This window comes from Odontomachus brunneus, unplaced genomic scaffold (assembly GCF_010583005.1).
Source record: "Odontomachus brunneus isolate Ranch 3 - 2012 unplaced genomic scaffold, Obru_v1 Obru_scaffold_006, whole genome shotgun sequence".
NCBI lineage: Eukaryota > Metazoa > Arthropoda > Insecta > Hymenoptera > Formicidae > Odontomachus > Odontomachus brunneus.
Genome location: NW_022639456.1, coordinates 3,791,533 through 3,814,185, shown reverse-complemented (window position 1 = coordinate 3,814,185; position 22,653 = coordinate 3,791,533). Strand labels below are relative to the sequence as shown.

The following is a 22,653-nucleotide window of genomic DNA, read 5'->3' as shown; positions in this document are numbered from 1 at the left end:
GAGAAATCTTTCTATATACTTAAGTCCTCGTTCGTAAAACGTTCACGTGCTCCGTTTCTTCACGGGCGAGCGTATTCTGGCGTGAATTCGTCCCAATATCTTTTAATGGAACCCGCTTTCTCGGGGAAAATGTTTTCCGCGCTCAAGATAATGCTCATAATGAATATTGCGATGGTCTATATCGGCGAAGAAAAACTTCGGAATGTACGCTCAAGGGGATAACGAACTTGAAAAATGTCGGTAGCGCAGAGACGATTGTCACTAACACAATTATAAATTACGCCATTGTTATCGCAGAGACCGCCGCGCGGTGCAAAAAGTCCTGCGGTTATTTTGGGCGCAAACATTTACGCCTTATCTTTCTTCGGACTTCCTTCCTTCGTTGAGTACAATCTTTACTCTCCGCTCTCGGCGAACAGGTCTCGGTTAGCATGAAAACGGTGAAACACCTAAAAAGAGATGGGAGTATTAAAGTGATAAAAAATTTATTTAGCAATAATATATGAAGAATACACCTCGTCGAATTGACCTCACAATTGCATTACTGACGATTTCGTTTCTTACGGTGTTATCTTTTGTAGTTTTCGTTATTATCGTTATTACACTTTTTATTATTATTATGACGGCTTATTATGTCGCGAATAAAAGTAAAAAAATATGGTAAAAACTCTGTCGGAAAACAAATGGAAGGGCGGACGACGCGCGAACATCGCGTGAACATTACATTACGACGTAATTAATGACAAAGGCGGAGCTTGGCTATAAGTTGTTTGGCGCTGTGAGTGGACAAAAATAGAGAGCATATTGCAATAAGTGAGGGTAACTTGCGCGTATGCGTGTGCATGTGTGTGTATAGAGAAATATGAAGGAACACATTTCGTCTGAACGTCAACTAGCGCGGAATTGCGGGTAACGAGATGAGGGGTAGCGTGACCGCGAGAAATTACCCAATTAGGATAAATTTCTAAAAAATATCCTAAAGATGTCTTAAAAGTCTAAAAACACACATAAGACGGATGTCTTTGAGAAATTTATTCTACTTGGGTACAGAAAGGAACGATCTATCCGAGAGGCTGAGTGAAAAATATCGCGAGAGACGGCGAGAACGATTGTGATAAAGTCGCATGCCCGGAGGTTGCGGGAACGAACTTTTTTTTTTTTTTTTCGTCGGCCAGAGTCGCTGTTTCGTTATTTTCGTCGGCGTTTGGGTATTCCTGGCCAGGTGCACCACCGATCGGCAAGGGTGGCACTACGCGGTGGGCGTCGTAGGCAGAGCATTGCCGCGGCCGCGGCGCGGCGCGTCGTCATTTAAGTGCGAGACGCCGTCGGATAAGCGTCGAGCGCGCGCGCTTCGAACGCGCCGAAACGAGCACGTGCGATGTACAGGTATCATTGATCGAACGGAATCGCGCACGCGGAAGGCCCCGGAGGGGGGCTGCTCGAGCGGGAGCGGAAGAACAGTGACGAGTTATCGCGATACATCCGCGGAATTTCCGGCGTTTCCGAATATGACGCGGAAATGAGCGCGGGCAGAGCCGTCGATGCCGTTTCCATCCGCGATGTTACGTTTCGCACGTGTCGTGCTGCGCTGTGGACCTTGACGATGCAATCTTCGCAGAAGCTCACGAGACTCGATGGTTAGGAGCGTCGAACTTCTCGTGTTTGGTGCACAATCGGCCGTTGGACTGACAAGTGCGCGTGCTCATTGGAACGTGTGAGAATTGCAACTGAGTCGAGGATCGCGTTCCTTTCTTTTCGTTGAAGGCTTACGTCGATCGCTACGTCTCGCGTTGAGGCACTCCTGTGGGTAGAGGAATTACCGTCACACGTGTATACATATAATGAATTATTGAGCCACTTTCGATTCAATTAGTAGCCCGAGCTATAGAACGTGAGAATGCTCGCTTCTTTCATGTCACCGGATATAATTGGGGACGGGTTGTGTTTAGAGGAATCGATTGTATCGATTGCATCTCAGGCGATGATGTTCACGAAGGACATCGTCGTCTGGCGAAATTACGTGCGTACTCGGGCATTTCTTCCGATCGATCTCGTCGGCGAAGCGTTGTTTAATTTTTTAGTGATTTGTTGCCCTTCCGTCGCGCGCGCGGCAGTCCCCGCGAAAACATCGCGCTTTTATCAGTGGATCGATGCTATTCGTAGCTCGAGCACTGGCGATTAATTGGAGCAGAAGCGAGGACATTTCGAGGATCATATATGTACAAGAAGGGGTTACATATAGTCGATATGTCGAGTGAGATTAGGCCTGACAAAAGCGAGGTCGCGCGACATCGACGGCCGGCCGGGGTATTGCCGAAAAGAGCCCAGAATTTTCGCCGGTACGGCCCGATAAGGGCACGTCGCATATCTCGTCCTTGCCTTCGTAAAAATCCGCGATTGCAGTACAGCGCGTAGAAGGAACGTAAAGCTTCACCTGATCGGCAAGACTCACGTGAGCTAGAGATAAATTTCAAGTTAAGATGTCGAGTATCCTCTGCTGTTCTCGCCACTGGGCATTCCCGCGTGGAATGAAGAAAGTTTCCGCGGGATTTTCACCGCGTCCCGCCACCGGCGGAGGCGACGCATAGGGAATGCAAATCCCGGCACGTTGCTTCTTTTCGATCTTCTGCTTTCTCCCGAGGGCAAAGCGACTGGACTATATGCACTCGCGGGTGCATCGTTCCATTCGTTATCGTTGCCGATGGCAGTATCTAACTCTCGATCGCGGAAGTTCAGACAAGTTCGGCCAGGTCTCCGCCGCAGATCGTCGTGTTTCTCGCTCATTAGCGAATTAAATTGAATTTAATTAAATTCGGTTAATTTAAATTAAATTGCGAAGTTGTTAGCATAATACCACCGTTGTTGTTGGTTATTCTCCGGATTACGCTTAAAGTCGCGAAGTTATTGTCGCGACGTTCTCGCTGTAAATAATCCGGTAAGCGAGATTCGAGAAGCTCGTTTGCGAATTTTATCATTTCCGCGGAAGCTGTACTGTACAATTCCGAATTCGCAAAGGTCCTCACTCAACGTGTGTTTTGGTACGTGTGCTTCTTGAAGAAACAATGCCGTTGAATGGATGTGACTTGTAAATGAAACTATTACGCCGATCCAATTAATTCGCTCGCCATTAAGCAATCTGAAAGCAGATCTGTAATACAGGTCGGCGGCTTTACATGCGCGAACACGCGGCTGAATTTTAACGAGCTTCGTTGTCGTATTCTCCATTACAAAAGATCGACTGCCTTGTCTGTGAGGTTTTTTATACTTCGCCATGCCTTCTTTTTGCGCGAAGAGACACTTTCCTGGACGGTGAAGCTCATTAGCGCGACGTAAGTCATCAACTGAATTGACGTGCCTCATCAAAGGCGTTCTGTCTCTTCTTTCGTTGATTTTCCATCGCGTTGTAACAATTCGATATACGCTCACAAGTGAAATGGAACCGTGCATCGGCGCCAAAATATATCGCACTTTAATCGCGCGCGATCCATGCAAATTATACCTTTACCTTGCAGAATATTCGTGCGAATTTAACTGATTAACGCGCACATTTAATTCGCTCCTATTGTAATTTATTCCGCGGCTCTTTTTGGTGGGCATCTTCAATGTACACCTCGAATCTCTGAATTTTTGCACCGACTGCAAGTGACTGAAGTGTCCCTACGAGTATTCGACCGAAAGATATTTGACGAACTTCGGTGGTGATAAACAATTGATAAACTTGTCGGGGTTAAATGAGCGTTCGACACCCACTTTATGCACTCGAGTGTTCTCTCTCGAAGTTCTCGACCAGGAGATCACGCAAAATCGTGCACGTTATGGAATTGTAAGAAATCTGCGAGATGAACGAGCCGGATCCTTGCCTGCCTCTCCTCTTGCCGCCGAGGTACCGACTCCGCGATCTCATCTTAGGTGATTACGCCTTCAACGATGACGGCGAACGGTGAGTTAATTTTTCGAGTTCGCACATTCCGTAGCAAAACTAGAAAAATTTCTGGCAGTAAAAACTGACCAGTTTTCGGCTAGTAAGCAGTTTTTCCTGGAAATTTTCCCACCTGAATATACTTTAACGAAACTTTAGTTAAACTCGAAGCTCGTTGATTCTGTACACAGAGAGAACAATTTATTGAATCAAATAAATGTTTCTTTGGAATAATTTGATTGACATAATTTTTATTCCTTTGGAACTAAACCGCAAATAAATATCTTTGTTGCTTCAAACAAAATTTTGTTCGATCAATCAAAACATTCGTTTGGAGTATTTCAAAGAAGCATTTATTTGATTCAACCAAATCGTTCTCTCTGTGTAGGGTGCCGCTAATCTTGACGCATCATGTTATTGTAATTCACGAAACGCTGAATAATTCCATTATTAAGATTCCCTTTCCGGTTGATTAGCTTTCGCTCTCGGATCTCGCATAATTGAATTTCGTGTTGAATATTAAGGCGGAATGCCATTTCCAAAATGGAGGCGAAATATCAACGGATTACTTTAATTAATTAAAGAGGAGTTGAGCCGCAGTGACAATGAGATGAATATATTTCTGTTTTTCGTGCAACCGTGGCGAAACGCGATGCTTCTTTTAACGTGCTTTATAGCACACAAATTGTTCTGCGCTGTTAAATAGCGACGTTCGCTCGCTCGCTCGTTCGTTCGTTCGTTCGTTCGTTCGTTCGTTGGTTGGTTTAGTTTCACAATTCTTTCGCGTGGAAAACTCACGGACTACGAATTCTTAGTACGCGGTATTCTCCGCTCGAAAACATGCGGCTTTCATAATTCTTGAGTTCTCCTTTAAGTTAACAAGATATTATACAGAGTAAAATTAATTCTGAGGTAAACGGAGCTCCGGCTAGCGAATTGAATCGCGGCTGCTGAGTTCTTCTTCAGTCGATATTTAAAACAATTAGGCGAAACGGAAGAAGCCTGATGAAGATAGAGCAATTAAAAGCTTGATTCAAGCTTGATGAAGATAGAGCAATTAAAAGAATTTCTCTGCTAAACCGCGTGCACTATAAATTAGAACGCGACGAATTCTAGAACTTTAAATGGAAATGATGGAATTAAACTCGATTCGCACGGTCCAGAAATTTGCAAACGCGCGGCGATGTCATAACAATATAAAAATATCCCCGACAATTTCTGACGCCTACGAGACGCTTTTGACAAAACGATGAATGTGCGGCTTATTAGTCAGGGTGTCAGACATGTTTTGCATATTTTCACGTTTGTTTAACTCGGTTTACAACATTACGGTTAAATACATTGTGCGAAATATTTGATGGAACAAAGCAGCGTGAAAGTTTCCAAGAGAGAAGACTTATCTTTAATGTAACAGCATAATCATTTTTACATCCGTTCCTACATATTTCATAGTGAAACGCGTTATCATATTTCTGTAGTTTCGACGAAGCAAGCAATGAAAAAGCAATGAAGCATAAGCACTGAAAAAGAAAGAGAGACCGGTGATTTACCGATGATAACGTCATTTAAAAAGCGAGCATCATGGCAATTTTTCGAAATATGTACATATCACGCGATTTCTCACCGCGCTTTAATCACTTGTTGATAAATATTTCATTTCTCTCTCTCTTTCTCTTTCTCTCTCTCTCTCTCTCTCTCTCTCTCTCTCTCTCTCTCTTTTGCTTTTCCAGCAAGTCACTATCTCGATGAAATAATTACAGGATGCTAACGGTTTGCTTATAACGAGACGAGCAGCCACAAAGGAAATCGATAGAGAAAAAATATGCGACGTGGGTCAGGTGCACGTCTTCGGTGCCGACCTCGCTTGTTATAGCGATCTTTTTTGGCGAACGCGACACTAACGTAATTTTACCATAATGCACTGAAGTTGCGTCACCAGGGACTCCTCCATGTCGCGGTTAACCGTATGCAATATATACGAATGTAATTCCGGAAGTCTCACGCCCGCGCGCACGTGCTTTCGTTGTTTGTTCCCCGAGAAACTCGCAGTTAGGCCAACTAACTTGACGAAACTGTAATTGGACAGTTCGTTTCCTTTCTCGCGAGTTCTCTATTTTTTGTTCAAATTATTTTACGAAGAGTTCGAAGGGTTATTGCAGAAGCACTTACGAACCCGCTTCCAGTAAATCGAGTCAGTGCGACACTCGTAGTCGGGAGAAACTTCCCTCGCTACTTTGACGCTCAAAATATGACAGCTGATCAATGTAGTCGCAACGAACGATTCCCACAGCGTGTTTCCTAAACAGCACAAATGTCTAACATACGTCTTGACATCCCAAAGAGATTTAAAACAAGTGGGATATCTTTCCGCGACTCGAAATTTTGTTTTGAACTTGAATTTTACAAATACCAAACATTTTTCTCTTAATGTAGGAGCTAAGCAGATTTAATTCTAATGATACAATTTACTTCTACTTTGACTCTGATGTCTGAAATTTTCCTTTTTACGTTCTTTAGCGTTAAAATAGGTGTTGAATTTTAAATTGCGTCACGATGTGATACCGTGGAATCTTTTGTAATCCAATCATGTGATTAATTTTCCGTAGAAAGAGTCTGTAATGAGTTTGCCGCATTTCGTAACATATTAGAGGAGAGTTGCCGAAATTGTCTTTCTTAAATCGTGCTTGATCAATTTCTTTTTATTATTATTGAATATATTTTATTATATATTTATTAGATATATTTTTTAATATTTTTCAATATATTTACTATAATTGAATACTATTGAACATGCACAACATCTAACGCGGTAAAAATGAGAGATAAATAAGCAATCTTATTGTGCGTGCTGCAAATATAAAAAAAAAAGTTAGATACGATTGAGGAAGTGTGACTTAAGAAACCGGTGTGATTATGGCGACTCTCCCCTACATTTCGATCGCGTCGTACACGTCACGGGTTCGGTGCACCGTTGTTACTATGTCAAGCGAGATTGATATTTTTAAACCCGTAGAACGATGACGGCAGAGCCGAAAGAGTAAAAAACGTATTCGTCTACTGGGAGAATCAATACTACATTCGCGTACACTCGAACAGTATTATCATTATATGGTTATACGTGCGCGAGCGTGGCTAACGAACTAACCGAAACATATGCGAAGCGTCGTGCGACGAGACAGGTTCGAATAGCGCGCGAAGACACATGTGACATACGCAACGGAGAGATCGCGCATTACAACGTGTTGTTTCTCGCGAACGTGAATCTTTCATCGCGCCTCACCTGCTCCTCGTGAAACTGGAGTATAAAGTTAGCAGCGTAAAACTAAAGTACAAAGTTAGAAGCGCGAAACGCAATAGTCTCAGTCGATGTGCGTGTGTATATACATATAAGTGCCGCCGTGTCCATATCTCACTATATCGCGCGCTGTAGAAAGTTAGTCGTGTGCAAATAGTTCAGGTGTTACCGCACGTCAGTTTATTTTCCTCTTTCGAGAGAGATACTTTCGTTCGCCATGTTCCGCGCCAAGCGGAAACTCCGGACCAGATCGGGTGGTTCGACCTCTTTCCGGGAGATAGTATTTTCTCTCGCCGGAAACGCGAGTACAATACATGACGGGAGGAACGGCTGGCGGCTTCCTCCGCCGGTGGCTTCAGCAGCGCGGGTTTACGGTTGCGATTAGGATGAGCTGTTGGCAATATCGGATATCGCGATACACGAGTTCGCCACAGCTTTATGTGAAATGATGTAGTGGATAGTAAATTATTTACCCATTATTATCGCGATATAGCGAGGCTGCGTTTGGCTGTCCATGCCGGAAAGCTTCTCTTAATTTAAGGGCTCGTATTTCACGCGAGCCGGGAAATCTCCTGAAAAATTTCGTCGACATAACGTTATTTTTCCGGTGAAGTGCGCGAGTGGGATGGACCCGACAAACATCTATTAATAATTCGAGCTTGTATACGAAAATCCCGCGCGGTGTATTACCTCTCGGCTTTAATGTTTATATTTCGACGTTTTAGCGCGAGATATGTAGACTTTATGTTTGTTTTACATTTCCCGCGTCTGCCCGTTATAATGTTTGTTTCGCTTGTGGGGTGGAATTGAAGTAAAGGGGACTTGGCGGTGCGTGTTGCGTTACCGCGTGGTGTCGGCTCTCTAAGCGCGTGTAATTTGATCGAGGATTGTATTATGGGGACGCGTTTCAGGCGTTTATCGAGGAAACGATTTTCTTTACATCGTAATCTTGTTTAGAGATCACTTAGCTAACCACCATCCATTCGCCGGTAACGTGATCAAGAACTCATCAATGTTAATTTACGGTCTTCTCGTTATCGACTCATATATCCTCTTGAACGTTAAATCTCCTCGTTTTCCAGGACGAGACTCGCAAACATATAACGTTCTCACAGATATTTTAAATTTAATGGTTTAATTCAATATTTCGCGGTAGTGATTGCAACAACGTCGAAATGGATGATTTCCTTTCGGTTGAGCGTAAGATAAAAATATACCTGGACACTAACGATACTAGCACCTAACTTTGCTCTCTTAAAGTGAATCAGTGAATAGTCACTGATATCAATTATAAGTATAGCACTGAGCACTTTCAGTGCAACTTATAACTGCAAATCAGTGTATATTCACTGTTTTCAGTAATGTTTTACTGATTCATTTTAAGAGAGTGGATATTCTTATTGTTTTGGGCTTTTAATACGAACATTTATAAACATTCATTATGGAATATATATACTAAAAGAAAAAAATGATTGATTTAACTAAAATTATAGTTATTTTTGACCCTAATAATATTTTTTATTGCATTGCGGCACAGTGTATTTTTTCTCAGTTCAGTGACTCTTTTCCCTCAGTAACATGCTCAGAATCTTTAAAATAATTTTGCAATGCTGAGTGTAATATTCGAAATTTATGAAAAAAGCGTAATTACTGAAATTTTTTCTTAATTGGACATTTTGATGGAATTTGATCAGAACGGAAACTCTTGTTAAAAGTAGTGGTATTTATTTTTTGTACTTTAGAGAGGAAGTGTTCGCGAACCTAGCTAAAATAAATTGTATACATAAGAGTGATAGTAAGAGGTATGGAAAAATGAGTGTGACTAAGGATATTTTTTGTAAACTAAATTCCTTCTTGGCTGTGTAGCTGAAGTGATAAACGCACATACGATTGTGCGAACGCAAAGAAGCTGCACTCTCTTAAAATTAATCAGTGAAACATCACTGAAAACAGTGAATATACACTGATTTGCAGTTATAAGTATTGCACTTTTAGTGCTCAGTGCTATACTTATAACTAATATCAGTGACTATTCACTGATTCACTTTAAAACAGCAAGGGAACATTGGAGAAAGTAAGGCACGCGATATTGACATCAAGTCACGAGCAACATCCGCCCCGCCCGATACTTGGAGCGATTTTAACCCAATGAATGTCGCACGATGTCGTTACAATGCCCAACGACGCAGTCGAGCGAGCACGACAATTTTTTTTCATTTGCTGTTTTTCGATATTAAAAATGCGAAGCTTTTTTGTTTTCTATCTAGAACTTTACAACTATGAAAAGTGTTAATAGAACTGTCGTTGTTTTTTTTAAATTTGTAAAAAACATCGTGCCAACTTCACGGACGCAGACACGTGCGTATATCGCTCACGGAAATGTAATAATCATCGTGAAAAATCACGAGTGAGAGTGAGAAAAAACGCGTGCAAGTTAAATAACAGTGCATCTGAGATAGATCTCTGTAACTTTTCATACGCGGAAGACATTCATGGGCGTTTTATGCTCACGTACGGAGCTGAGGACGCTCACTTGACACGATTAATATCGATCGCCATTTCTATTTTTGCTATTTCCCGCGGGCTAGATTCTCCTTTCCGCTCCTCTCCGTTCCGCGAGCACGGAGCTTTCGGCATTGTCGTTACACCTTTTGTAGTTGACACGACGCATCTCCGCCAACCTCGTCGGCATTTGCCGAGAAGCTTTCCGTTAAATTGCCCTCAGTCTTAGAAATACCTTCGCATTATGCCCCCGCAATCTCGCCGCAATAACACCTCGTTGCTCGCTGCGTCGTTGGATGTTGTAACGACGTTGTGCGACATTCATTGGATTAAAATCGCTCCAAGTATCGGACGAGGCGGACGTTGCTCGCGATTGAATGTCGATATCGCGTGGCTCTTTATTTTCTCTAATGTTCCCTCGCAGTTTCTTCGCCCTCGCACAATCGTATGTGTGTTTGTCACTTCAGCTACACAGCCAAGAAGGAACTTGGTTTACAAAAAATATCCATAGCCACATTCATTTTTCCATATCTCTTACTATCACTCTTATATATACAATTTATTTTTATCCTAATATCACAATTTTTATATCAACTATATTCTATAATAACATAAAACGTCTTTTCCTTCCTAATTTATTCCTATATCACATTCATCATATTGTATTGTATACTTCTTCCTACCTTATTCATCTAATTCTACTTTAATTTATCATTACAAATTTCCTAATCCTTTCCCTCTATATCGTGCATCCTACTCGCACGATCGTGATATTCATCGTAAAATTCCCTAATCGTGATACTTCCTGACACCAGTCGAAGCGAATTCAGCGGATCTATCCAATGGCAGTTACTAATTATCGCCTACGCGTCCGGTAAAATGGTAAAACGCATCATTATCTCGTTAATGTGCATTTTGATCGAACGCTTTGTTTTACTTTCTGTATTCCGTACATTCAGGAAAAGTCAGACGTGTTCTCGAATACGCTTTTCAATGCTTGAGAATGGCAGTTGCTACTGGAAAATCGCGAATCGTATTTTTGTGCATTCCTGTACACATTGTGTGCCTTCACTATTAGATTTCGAATTAAATTTTCACTGTAATTTCCACGGTAATTTTTCCCCGCTATATATCTCGACGCGTGTTTCACGCTCCTCTCTCATCATTTTCATTATGTTGTTACAGCATGTGGTGTATCATTACGTATTAATAAAAAGAATTCCGGCAAATGATACAAAAGGGGAACAGTTGCGCGCATCTCTCATGATTAGCCACGATTCTGAAAAAGCACTAACGAACTTGATCCGACCAAATGGGGTTAAAATTTGTGCTTCCTAGTCATTACTAAAATGTTTCCCGGATATCTCGAATATTCATCAGATCAGATATCTCGGAAATACCGCGTTATTCGACAATAATATGATTGCTGCTCTTCTGTAATTTATTGTTCCACGTGCAACAACACGAGCAAATTGATGATTGTGCTTCCACGCGCGTGATTAATGGCGAAATGGAGATACGTTTGAGATTGGTGCGATATTTCAAAGAGGAGAATACGCGACGTCTTACATCTGGCACGATATATACACATATTATATCATCTACCAAAAGAATATTTGCACAAGCTTTGCTTTTTTATTTACGCAAGTCTTAATAAATGCTGTCGATTAATAGTCTTACGATAAAGCACAAAGGTATCGCTTCGTATTATTCATTTATCATAATATTTTAAATAATTAAAAAATGATGGTCCGCGCACACGCGAAATTAATCTCCATATGACTTTGACGAATGATAAGTTAAAATTTAAAGTCATCTTCTCTTTTCTCCCTCAAAACTCTATAAATTTTGTCTAAAAGATTTTTACTTACTCAGTTTTCGAAATCTTCAGCTAGCCTGTTTAAGATAGAACGACCTATATGTGTCCCTCCGTTGTGATTTTACGTAAACAGACGTTTGCTGTCCTGTTTAGAGATAAGCGGCTTATGAGAAACATTTTAAGAGTCCACAAAATATATACCGTCGGCGAAATCGGGTTTGTTACACTTAGGGGAAACTGAAATATTGATATCCCTGGGGAAGCTTTAGAATACATTTGCTGGTCGCATTCTCGGCCGCAGTACGGTTCGTGAGGTACATCACTAATGCATCAATTAATTTGGCGATTCCATCGAGAGATGCGACCGGACAAGGAAACGGACCGGACGCGGGAATGTCGGTTAGGAAATTAAAAATTTACTCCGTTAGAGAACAACCTAAGTCCGTCGAATAGAACCGACTTCATCTTCTTTCTCTTCCCGAGTCCCGGGCTTCTGTCTCGACCCGAAGTTTTTATCGCGGATTGCGCCGTTATCTTATTGTGCTGCGAAACAGTATATTTCGCCATTTCTCGCGATTTTTATCGAATATTGTCGGTGCCACTCATCGTGTAATATGAGCCAATCATTTTTGATACTTCCATGAATTATTTACCGCATCGTTCGTCCGCTCGTATCGACGTTCGCAGTCCGATATACTGTAATACGACAATATCGAACGTGCTCTCCCATATAATTTCTATATAGAAAAGTCATATAGAGGAAAATGTGTGCGTCAAGGTCAGCCCTTTGCTCGGCCGCGTCGCACGAGATTTCGCACGTCTCCGTCGTGACAATTTTTGCAAACAAAAAAGGGATAAAAAAAGGACGAGAAATAAGATTCCGTTATCAGTCTAGAATCCAATTTTCTTGAGAAATGGGATTTTTAATCGCATATCAATTGATGTCGGATGTTGCATGAATTACCGATCTGTTTGCAAATTTGTAATAAGATCTCGAACAATTTGCGTGCTACCTGCGGCGAAGTATCAATTGCGTTTCGTCGTTTCGCACAATCCTCGCTAGTCACTATCGAATTTCCGTCTCGTCCACCCCATCACCGTATTCCTCTATCGACAATAACCTTATCTCCGTGACTCCAAGCAAGCGTGAGTAATGGAATAATAAAACAGATACTGATAGTGTCGGGACGTATAGACAAACGTATTTATGCAAGATTGTAATGCGGCGATCGCGGAGCTTCGCGTGTTTAAACGCGATGATTCGAATGACAGTTGGGCTGAGATTAATGCAATCGCGTATTCGCATATCTTCACATGTTGACTTTTAAAATTGATTAGAGAACTGAACAATCCAACGCAAAATGTCACGGAGAGCAATGCGGTGAGCGAGAAATAATTGTGCATACGTCGCACAGAAAAATACAATTCGACTGATCGTCTCCGTGCGCGATATCATTTCTGCGGTTGTAGACTTATGCAGTCAAAATTAGACATCTGAGAAAAATCGTTGAGAAATTCTCTTCATCCCTTGAATCCTCTTAATCCCTTGAAGCATTTTTACGTACGAATTTCTTGAAACTATGTATACAGGGGTTTTTGGGGTCGCTGATTACGAATATGGAGTCAAATTTTGAAAATTTTCAAAATGGCGGACCCGACATGAAAATGTAAAAATGATCCCGGTCACTGAAAATCGAGTATTCAGGAGTTTTTGGAGTCGCTTATTAGGAATATAAAGTCAGATTTTGAAAATTTTTTAAATTCAAAATGGTGGATCAAAAATATTAGTTCTGGGTAATGCTAAAAGCAAGATTCCTTAGAGATTTTCTATTTGCCACAATGTTTGACTGCAATTTTGAATTTTGTAATTGTCAACATATTCGTAATCAGTTATCCACACTGAAAAAAAAAGTTTGGTAATACTTACCAAATGATATGGTTTTACCATACTATTTGGTAAATAGTAACCAATGTGGTAAATGTTACCAAATGTTTGCTAATAATTACAAAATTGTTAGTAAACATTAACTTTCATATAGTAATATTCACCTCTTATATTTAGTTGATACTATTTCACTAAATGTAGTAACTATAACATAGGCTGAATAATTATTACCAGAAATTTTTCTCAGTGTAGAAAACTTTCTAACATAAAGTTATATACAAATCAAGTCACTTTTTGACCTCCAATTCGAATCCTGCGATCTCAAAAACCTCTGACTCTATTACCTAACAAATAAAATATTGTTACTTAATAAATAACATAATTTTAATGGTTGTTATATAGTAATTCATGTATTAGGAACTTAAATGTGTGATTAAAGTCATATTGGCTTATTGAAAAATATGTAAAATCATAAAAAACCGAGTAGAGAAAGGTGCCATATAGGTATGGCACTATGCCGCAAAGGGTCAACAGATAATTCTCTTAATTCCTCACTTTCCGGAATTTAATTGGAGTTTTCCTCTCTCTTTTCTTCTGCCTCTACGGTCTCTCTGACCCGTTGGTAAAGTAGAAACTTCCTACTGCAGGAATTCCTGAAATATATTCGAAAGCTCACGGTACTATCCTGAGTACTCTCTTTCGACGCTTAGCTGGCCTATTTGCGCTCAGCATTATTCCGAAAATGAAGCGTGCTTAACACATATTCGCTCGGCTCGCCCTCTCGTCACTCGTTGAAACCGTCGCGCAAGAAGACACACATTTTGTGGGTCAACGACGGGTATATTGTCGCCGCGATCGACCGGAAGGCGCATGCGACATGGTCTGCCTTATCGACCGCTCAGCATCCACTGGAGTCTGCAGGCTTTTAAGCTCATTCCTCACATCACGCAAATGCCACCGGCGATTCCTAGATCGCGCCCCCTTCGTGCCCATAAAAGCTTAAGTAGCTATCCATAAGCTTCAGTAACAAGCAGATCGAATATTTGGTATCTTCCTTTTAAACAAATGGAAAAGTAGTGTACCAGTAGGGGATATCACATGGACACAAATAAAATGAAAAAGAAAATCCGGCAATCTCTTTTTAGCTTTACTTGAGACTCAATGCGCGACGTGCGTTTAAGATTCATCATATTCCATTGAGTCCCTTAACTCAATATACATTAGCGTATATATGTGGTGTCACACATGAAAAGAAAAGAAAGAAAAAGAAAAAAAATACGTCGTCGGTGGACATTTGTGTGAAAAGGTTTACGCCTCCGGTAAAAGCTTCCCTCCGACGCTTTAGTCAGATCCCGCAGTATCTATCTTGTTATTCATGGAACGTCTCATTCTCCCCCAGTACGCCAGGCTTCAGGGGGGATTTGTAAAAAAATGGATCGCGCCGTCTACCTAGTTTGGGTCACGAGAAATGATGAGAAATTCATGATGAATTTCAACGAACTATATGTCATAAATGGCTTATGAGCACTAAACTTGATTCACGGGCGCTCGCGCGCTAACTTTGTACACGCCTCATATATTTATGTAGATCCTTTGTTATGACGAGCCGAAATACCGTCAGTCGATCGTCAGAGCAGCCGTAAACTCATAATTAAATAATTAACTTTGATCTGGTGCGCGACGTCCATCCATAAATTTCACTTTGCGGCTGCTTTCGGGAACGTGCGTTTCGTCCGAATTTCTCTCACAAATATTACTAACCCCGTGAACCAAACGATAAACTTTTTGCACTAACGCAATGTTCTAATGCTTTCAAATTCTCTCGAATTGCATTGATACGAGATGTTATTAATGAGATTCGCGTATATATCGCGAGCGAGCTTCTATATGTGTGAGAAAGACGAAGAGAGCTTAGCGCTTAGAAACTAAATTAATTATGCATTAAATCATTCCCACTCGGCCGGTGTAATTAAATCCTGAATAGCATCCTTTCGCATTGACGGGCCTCAGCAGAGAAGACTCGCGAAGTTACAGATTATCTACGCGTTGTTTTGCATAACCGGTGCAAGTAAGTAATACGTTTTATATAATCCTTTTATTCGTAAAAGATTTATTCTCGTATCAGTGCAAAGACAAAAATAATAATTTGCAATAAGATATATACCTGACATTAATCTCTTAAATAGTATGCCCAAAAAAATTTCATAGTAAAATATTAAATTTCTTTTGATTTACAAATAAACTACTTTTAAGAGGAAAGACATAGTGTTACTCTTTCGTGTTCTGATATATGTATATTTCATTAACTTGAGCGTCTAGTATTTAACTAATGGCTTACATTTGCTAGATTCCATGATTCTATTACATTCTTTAAACTCATAGCAAATACAAATAAAAGTTAGATATATTTTGTATTTTATTTGTCAAAATATTCTTGAAGGAAAATAGCAACAAAAAAGAAAAGAAATCTAGATATGCTTATTAAGAAAGAAACTTTGTTCTCTGGGGAGAGAGAGAGAGAATCACGTTATTTTATTTAAAATCGTCACTAAAGAGATTAAATTACTATAATAAGTACTGACAATAATCTCATACAGCAATATAAATATCTCCTTTCAGTACACAACGCAACAATTACACAAATATTATTCTCTGTATGACCATAGCGTCACACGAAATCAAATGATGCGCTATAACGAAGTAATAGCCGTTGAATGTCGATCGTTTTACAAAATTTACCTCGCATCATCCGAGCCGTGTACCTTCGGTGTGGAAACGCAACGCTTCCTCTCCATTAACGCGATTGGCGTGACTTGTCTAGCATCAGGAAAAAAATGAATTCGCAGCAGGGGAGCAATTAATTTTTTAAGCGAAGCTGCGCACTCTCCGCTCGTTCCACGATCACCCTCAGGAGCTTTTATACATATGAAGCACACGCGTATAAAAGCATCGTGGTTGCATTAATGAAAAATTCCAAAATGAAATTTCAAGCCGGAGGTTATACATAAAATTTGTTTTTCACAAATTTCGAGAGAAGCATTGCTCGATTTTATTTTTCACGAATGCTCGTTTTTTATATTTCAATCATTTCGCGTGTAAAAAGCTTCGTCGCGCTGGAAGCACGGGATTTCATTAACACAACGTTACAAAAAAAATGACGAAAATCTCATTAAAAGCGTCGATCACGCGCGCAGTTCTCGCTACGCAAACACCCGATACGCACAATGCAAACCCACGTGGCTCACTCGGAATTCAAGCTTTCCGCCCGCGCCACGGCGCAAGCTCGTCACGCAAGTTTAGCTCGGTTCCCGGTGCGAATCGATGCTGTCTTCCCGAGCGCCGTCCATTCATCCTGTCACGCGACGCTCCGAAATAACCCACCGCCTCCAAAAGTACACGAACCTACCCTTAACGGAACAAGAGTTGTCTCAAACAGTAAAGCTCATTCATGGAATCTAGCAAATGTAAGCCATTAGTTAGATACCAGACGCTCAAGTTAGTGAAATATACATATATCACACGAGAGAGTAACGTTATATCTCTCTCTTAAAAAGTTAGTATCTATTCAGTTATCTTGTTGAAGCGCGAGAAACATGAAACGCGAGCGCCAGAGAATAATTCCATTAGTATCAAGTAGTTTCTCCCGATTTTTAAAACGTACCGGGCAAAAGACGCGGGCTTACAAAAGGAGAAAGCTTCTCATCTCGTCATGGTCATGGTCGCGATCGAAAACAGTGATGAAAACAAGAAGCAGGGGTCGTCGAGAAATGGATGAATCGAGCGTGTCATTGCCATTTATTTGAATACCACGTGATTATTCATCACCGACAAAAATTATTTGAGAAAAGAGATGATAAGGGATGATGATCCCGCTAAGGGATGACAGAGAAGGTGAAGTATATCCCAGACGTAGCCCGAAGTGGCGCAGTCGCCTTGACAACGGCGGCGCCACGTGCGTGTATGCGCGCCCTTTCATGACGACGACGTCGACGACGACAACGACGACGACGACGACGACGACGACGACGACGACGACGAAGGTGAAACAGAGAAGGACGATGTCGACGGGAGGGAACAAGACGAACGACGATTATGCTCTGCGCGAGGGACAGAGAGGCAATGAGAACGAGCGATGCAAGAGAGAGAGAGAGAGAGAGAGAGGGGGAGGAAGGAAAAGAGCGACAGAGAGAACGTTTGATGGTGCTAGCTGGTGAGAAAGGGTGGAACGGGGGTTGGAAGGTCGGCAGCAAGAGGGGGTGGCGTGCGAGAGAAAACCGCTAGCGTGTACCGCAGTACGGGATAGTGAGCTGCGAGCTGGCCTCCTCTCTAACGTCGCGAAAAAGCTGCTATCCGCTCGAACAACACGAACGTTGGTCGTTGCGCGCTTTCCGCCATTCCACCCTTCACGAGAAGACGAGCCGTTCACGAGAGTTAGTTCGGTGTCCTCGTTTGGTGTATCCGTGCCTGGTGCGTTTCGCGACGTGTTCGGTCACGGCAGTTGTCGCTTGTTGAATCCGCTGGCGTGACCGTTCTCGAGGTGCACTCTCGACACGTCTCTTCAGGGTTTCTCAATCCGAGCAATTTTCTCGTGGCAGCTATGAAACGCGACTCGTTCGTTCGTCGAATGTCAAGGACGATGCGGCATTTTGTTGTTCCACTTCGACGCGACACCCGTTAGATCTCATGTCGCTGACGGGAATTTGTTGGAAGGAGGCCCAGCGGTTGGGAGGTATCGCGAGTGTGTGAGGGTTGCGACACGTCAAAGAGAGAACGAGAGAGCGGAATACACGGACGATAATTCCGTTTCTAAATTGCGTCGATTGTCTTGGTATCGAAATATCACCGGGGGCATTGACAATGCAGGCGCCTGTACTCGAGTGCGGTGAATCGGAGGACGACGAAGTGGATAACGATCCTCCGTCGTCGACTGCTTCTATAAGCGGAACGTTATCCTCGTGAGACGCTGCCACCTGCGCCGAGTGTACCGCTTGTTTTTATCTAAACGAGAATCTCGACTCTGCGTGTCTTTATCGTCGAGGGATTTCGCAGGATATTCTCGCTACGTCCGGAATCAGAATGTCGTTCTCACACTCGCGATAAAAATTCGTCTGTTGCACGAAGAGAGGGAGGGATATTTTCGGCGCGCAACGAGTGCTGATGCTCGAGGATGCTTGAGTGATCGCGCATTCTTATCGCCGGGAGGAGGCAAAATCTCGCAAAGGACTGATGGTTTTATTAATCGTCTAACGGGATCTCTCAACAAGACAGGACGAATCACGGGTTCCGCATTTCGTATTCCGAAAAGTTTGTTGCCTAACTGAACACTCGAGTGGCTAAACCAACTGTTGTTGGATGAAATTCGACATGCATTCCGAGATTGTGAGGTTTCCTTGAAACTCGGCGCGATGCGCGAGCGGAATTCGCAGATGCAATGTGGGACGAGCTGATGTAATATTCGCGTACCTACCGTCATTGCGAAATGTCAAAGTTCGATCTGGCGGATCTCGCGGAATTCGCGAGAAGGAAGAAGTGCATTTTCATCGCCGTCAGGATCCGCCGACCGTGACCTTGGACCAACATGTGACATCACTCGGTCACACGGAAACGTGTCGTGCAAACGAAGTGTCACGAAACGCTTTTGTAGTCGCTGTTGTGGCGGCGATGGCCGCGATCAATCGAAGCGTGCATAATACACAAGACCTTATTTTCTCAAGAACCCTTGGCAAGATCTCGTTCTTTTGTGCGAAACGCGTGCGTGTTTCGAACGAGGCGACGTGAGAAAAATCGAAGAATCGCCTGGAAGATTGCACAAGTGTTCTCGCCCCAAGCTACCTCGCATCGCTCTTGTTCCCCGTGTGGTTACCTTCTCGTTAGTGATCCTCGTGCAAATTGTTGATGACATATATTACGCGTGTAAGTGGATAACATATGAGACATGCGAAACGTGTAGACGAACGTTGATTAAAGCACCAGAGAGCTTTATAAGGAAAATCTTTATTGATCGAGAGTCGCGAAGCGTAAGACTCGGCGATTATTGCAAAACGCTCGCGCAACATGTCCGCGAGTGAACGTCACGAAATGCTCTCCGCGAGCCGAAGTGCAAATCAATACAAAATGATTCCGAGAGGATTGTCGAATACGCTTTCCCTTCGTAGTTGCGCAAGCTGCGTTAATGGTTGACGCGCTCCCCGCTGTTGTTTACGATCGATTGTTACTGTTATTAGCGGTTATTATGGCGAGTGTGTGTCACCTGACGTTGAAAGCGATCGCACAAAACCGAGCTCATAAGACTCTCCGTTTGAAGCTTGACGATGCTCGGACAAAAGACGGTATTTCCCGTTAATTCGTATACGTTAATTCGTTCATTGTTATCGGTGTAGATCACGCTTTTGGATGCATTTTCGATGATTAGAGGCGACCTACGCGGAAGATTCTGCTGAAAGTCACTTTAGGTAGCTCAAGCAAAAGAGATACAAATAGCTCACGTTTGTTACATTGAGTCGTTAGCTCTAATACTTGTTGATACTCGTTGGAACTTTTTGAGAAAGTGCTTTTAAGAAGAAGTCGTCGGGTGAATTAGCGTCACGAGAAATTCACGTGACCGTATCACGAGTTTCTGCGAATATTTGTGGTGCTATATACGAGTGTGTACATGCGCGGGGAAATCACGCACATCAACCGCAGGCGTATCTCGGAATACTTCCTGGTCTGTTTGGAAAAGGACGTGGAGGTGCTTTAGAACCGAGAGAAACTGCCTCGTAAAAGTCCACCGTGTCTGCAAACATCGTCTTCCATCGTATCGTTCTCGAAGAGGAAGAGAGAAACGGCGAAAACCACTTAGGCTCGAAGGACCACTCGCGTATTCCTCCCGTCGTGAATTTACCCGCTAGATCTCGAGACAAAGCCGGAATTATTCAGATCGCCTGAGAACTCCTTCCGCGCGCGCAAGTGGAACGAAATTACCTTCGCGGATCCTTTACCAAATCACTTTTGCCCGGCTACGACGGCCAAGACGTTTCTCGCCGCTTTCCCGATAACAGCAGCGAAACTTTCTGGTTTGATTGTAATCAGCTTTCGAGGATAGCGAGACGAGTTCAAGTGATTGCGTGCGTTTATTCCGTAATGCCATCATCTCCCGTGGTGTGCATCGATTTGACGTTCTCGATTGCTGTTTGGTACCTTTCTAAGAAGTAAAGTGAGAAGATTCGTTGATCAGTAACAGCGCGCAATTCGAACCCTTTAACTTCTTCACGTTTGACCTTAGCGAACGAGGGACATACACGGTGAAATTAATTCTGCTCAATCGACGCGTTTACCCAGGAGACCGGTGCAATATTTGGGACATTACTGGGTTACAAGCCTCCAAATAAGTTGCAGCTGCACGGAAGAGAGCAAACGTCGAACTGTCGAACCTGGATAGGTGAATAATACCGCAGGAGGTTCTTGGTGAACAAGTCAATCGCTCATCGTTGACGCGGCAACAGGTATCAATTGTCCTCCCGCGAAATGTTCGCCACGGACTCGTCGACTCTTCGTCGCCGCGGTCGCCGGGCGATCACGCGTTTCTCCGGACTCGTACGACGCGCTTGCCGACGTTCGCTCGATCGCGACCGTCTCGCTGATTGATCGGAGGAGTTTCGCGGCGATGTGGTCGAGGAAGGGACGTGGCCGGACGTCGCCGCGGCCGGCAGGTCCTGCGACCTCTTCAAGGTGAAGCTGCCGACGGCGGGGAAAAAGAGGGAGAACAAGTCGGCGTGCCGTCAGCTCCTCGCCCTGTTTCATCACCGCAAGCCTCGGGACCCTCTCCGTGGCTCCAGCACTGCCTCGTCGGTGCCCCTGCTCGATATGGGCGCCAGAGCATGGGACTACGAGGCTTTGCCGGAACTCCACACTTCGACGGCGGTCACGCCGACCTCGACACCACCGAACGCGTCGCAGCAGAAGGCGCCCAGAGTGTACTTCCAAGCGGAGAATCTGGCGTCCACCAGACGGAGGAGCAGCAGCAAACTGCTGGCGCCGCAGCAGTCCTGCAGGAGACGCAGCCGGAGCATGAGCGCCTGGAGCGACCTGTCCAGGTCGTCTTTCAGATTGGACGAGAGGTTCGTTAGTCTCCAGCACGGACTTAGTCGCGACTCGAGATCGCTGTTCGTAAAATACCCTCCTGGGTGGGAGCTTTGATCTGGCTTATCGCTTTCAACTAATCATTCGCGTGGGAAGCTAAATAAGGGCGATCCTTTATTTAGGCCCCTAGTTGTCACGATTATATACGTGCTAAAATAAGAAAACGTGCTCGAAACGTGTTATTATCATTATTACGATTATATACGTGTTCTTCTCTCTCGCGGAATCAAAATTTGAGCCTGAAACGGCCAAAACACACGATGTCCCGTCGGCGTTTTTCCATTTACATGTGTCTGTGTCGACACACAGATCGTATAAATGGGGAAAGCGGCTGACCACACGCTCAACTCTCTGCAAAGCGGAGTTGGTCAAAGTCGACTCGAGCCGCCGACATACAGCGATACCAATTAAATAGAAAGCAAAAATGATTGGCGTATGTGTGCATCGCTAAATGGGAAGCACTCTCTGTGCATCGGTACGTTACACGTAAAAAAGGCTACATTGCGCCGTTTGTAGCTCAGATTTTTTCTCTTCTTTTCCCTTTACTGATGTACGCACACGTTTCTTGGTAAATAAAATGGACGAGTGGCCCGACGCGCGTTTTTAAATAGAATTGGTAAAAAAGAAGTTGTTGAGGATTAATAATATCATTAGCGGCTTTTTTCATCTCAAGCATGCAGGCGCTGAGCCGCTTTGTCTCCTCGCGGATGCATCGTGAATGACTTTACAAAGAACGAGCATTCGATTATCGACCTATGTTGTGAACGCGCGCGCGCACACACGGTCATTTCATCGAAAACCAATAGTGATCGTCGGGATGTGTCGAAAAATAAAAGCATCGAGCAGCGCGCACTTTGTACCGTTCGGCACCGTGAGAAGGGAGGAAAAATTTTACACGAATACCGCCGCATGATCTTGTTGCGTGTCCTCGTTATTGATTATTGGACAATGCTGGCAGTGTTATTTCGCGGCGGAAACGTCAAAACAGCGGTAAACAGCAGCGCGACATTAATCCGAAATCGACGGACCTTTTATCCATTTTAAGGTGCGGCAAAGAAATTGGGGCGCGATGTCGTAAATCTTTTTAACTTTATATAAGTTATTGTGCGCGA

General features: G+C 43.2%; 1 protein-coding gene across 3 annotated transcripts in view; it reads left to right on the top strand.

Moving 5' to 3' along the window:
• The first annotated feature begins 1,684 nt into the window (after positions 1-1,684).
• Positions 1,685-22,653, top strand: part of LOC116853240 (potassium channel subfamily T member 2) — a 149,997-nt gene continuing 129,028 nt past the window's right edge. For 2 of the 3 annotated variants that reach the window (XM_032834213.1, XM_032834205.1), the window contains exon 1: positions 17,705-21,519. In XM_032834213.1, the coding sequence (XP_032690104.1) occupies positions 21,266-21,519 (254 nt within the window). In that variant the 5' untranslated portion in view covers positions 17,705-21,265. Of the gene's footprint in view, positions 3,941-17,704; positions 21,520-22,653 lie in introns of those variants that run through there. The other variant, XM_032834230.1, reaches the window with a different exon arrangement.